This window comes from Corvus brachyrhynchos, unplaced genomic scaffold, assembly GCF_000691975.1.
Source record: "Corvus brachyrhynchos isolate BGI_N302 unplaced genomic scaffold, ASM69197v1 scaffold434, whole genome shotgun sequence".
In the NCBI taxonomy this organism is placed as follows: Eukaryota; Metazoa; Chordata; class Aves; order Passeriformes; family Corvidae; genus Corvus; species Corvus brachyrhynchos.
Window position 1 is genome coordinate 96,422 of NW_008238372.1, and position 1,804 is coordinate 98,225.

Consider the following 1,804-nt stretch of genomic DNA (forward strand, 5'->3'; position numbering starts at 1 on the left):
CGCCTGCCCCACGGGGGCGAGCGGGGTCCGGATCCGAGCCCCCATCCCCGGGAGACGCGCATCTCCCCCATTTCCCCCCCCGTCCCAACCCACCCCTGCCCAAGACCTACCTTGAAGGCGATGGGCAGCGTCTTGTTGCAGCGCCAGTGCGTGGGCAGCACGGAGCAGAGGAAGTTGGGGCTGTCGGTGCGCACCAGCTCCCCGGGGTGATCCGCCAGGACCTCCACCATGCTGCGGTCGGCGCTGCGCAGCTTCCCCGGCAAAGCCCCGCTGTGCTCGGCGCCGGGCAGCGGCAGCGGCTCGCTCATCTTCCCCGGGCTCAGCGTGGTGGAGGGCGGCGTGAAGCGGCGGCTGGTGCTGGTATCTACGGGGATACGCATCACAACAAGCCTTTAGAGCCACACACCTCCACTGAGTTCCTACAGAGCGGCCACGCGAGCGCAACTCCTCAGCGAGCCGCTCTCTGGGGACCAACATAAACGGGCACAGGCTGAGCACCCGCGGAATTTTTTTGCCGATAGCGAGCACGCCGAGCCTTAACTCTTGGCTTCCTGGCGAGGCGGAACAGATCCCGTTAATCCGATAAGCGCGAGGGTCGTGCGGGCGCGGCTTTACCGCGCATCGAGTCCGCGGCCGGGACGCGGCGAGTTAGCGGGGAGAAAGCTCATCCCAAACTCCCAGGGAGAAATAAAAATAGGGAGGCGAGCAAGCACGAGACGCGGTCGGAAACACGCGCAGAGCAGGCGCTTCCCAGTTTCTTCCAGGTGATTTCTCTCCCGTCCCAAGAGAAACCAAAATGCGCCGGCTTCTTCCGGAGGCAAAAATCGCTCTTTGAGAGAAATTCGGGGTTGTTCTTCAGAGGAGGCGGATCGCGAGCTCGGCTTGCTGATCAAAGGTCAGCTGGCTACAACCGTGGATATAAATTCACGGCCACACACTCACGCACACGCACATCTACCGGACTTCATCAAATATTTACAACAGAATCTGTAGAGAATTTAAACACAACAGGAATCCATTAATGTTCTCCGCGAGATTTTCTTTTTCTTTTCTTTTCTTTTTTTTTTTTTTTTTTTTTAAAGCAGCCTTGAAAATGAGCTTCAGTAGTTCGGCTGGCGTTGCTCTAAGAGCGCTCGTGTCACGACCTTTCAATCATTCTTGCGTAAAAAGAAAAAAAAAAAAAAGAAAAAGAAAAAGAAAAGAAAAGCCAAGCTCAGAGCATGGCATTCAAGCTTCAAATCTCTATCTTTGGACTTGGCTTTGGTTTAATGCCTTTCCTCAGCTTAAAGAAAGGTCCCAGCCGATCGCAAGCGCCGAGGCTGAGACGTCCAACAGCTGAAAACTTGGGGTTGGGGATGTTGGTTAAATTGTGGGTTCTCTCTGTGGTTTTGTGTGTGCAACAGCGCTCTCTCTCTCCCACTCACGTCCTCCTCAGCAGTCAAACCAACAGTCTGCAACAACTTCGGCGCTCGTTGCCAATTCTCGGTGTTGTTTTTTTTTTTTTCAGTATCTCAGACAGTCTTCCTCTAACTCGGCCACAGGAACCGGCTGCTTAACAAGATTTGAACCGCAGCAGGTGGAAGCCTGCTTTGGGAAACATGGCTTTTCTCCCTCTCGTCCTGCGGGATGGAGCCCGACGCGCACACAGAAAACCAAAACCACCAGCGACGATTAAAAAAAAGTAAAAATTAAAAAAGAGAGAGGAAAAAAAAAACCAAAACCACACTCAGCAAAATCGCTACTTCTGAACGGGTGAAATCTTTCCTTCCGCAAAACGAGGAGGCGGCGGGAGGGGGTGGCGGAG

General features: G+C 54.3%; 1 protein-coding gene across 1 annotated transcript in view; it reads right to left on the reverse strand.

Annotated features, from left to right (window-relative positions):
* RUNX1 (runt related transcription factor 1) overlaps positions 1-1,804 on the reverse strand; it is a 160,320-nt gene that overhangs the window by 76,717 nt on the left and 81,799 nt on the right. Inside the window, 1 exon segment of the mRNA XM_008635281.2 lies at positions 111-364. Coding sequence (XP_008633503.2) covers positions 111-364 — 254 coding nt within the window.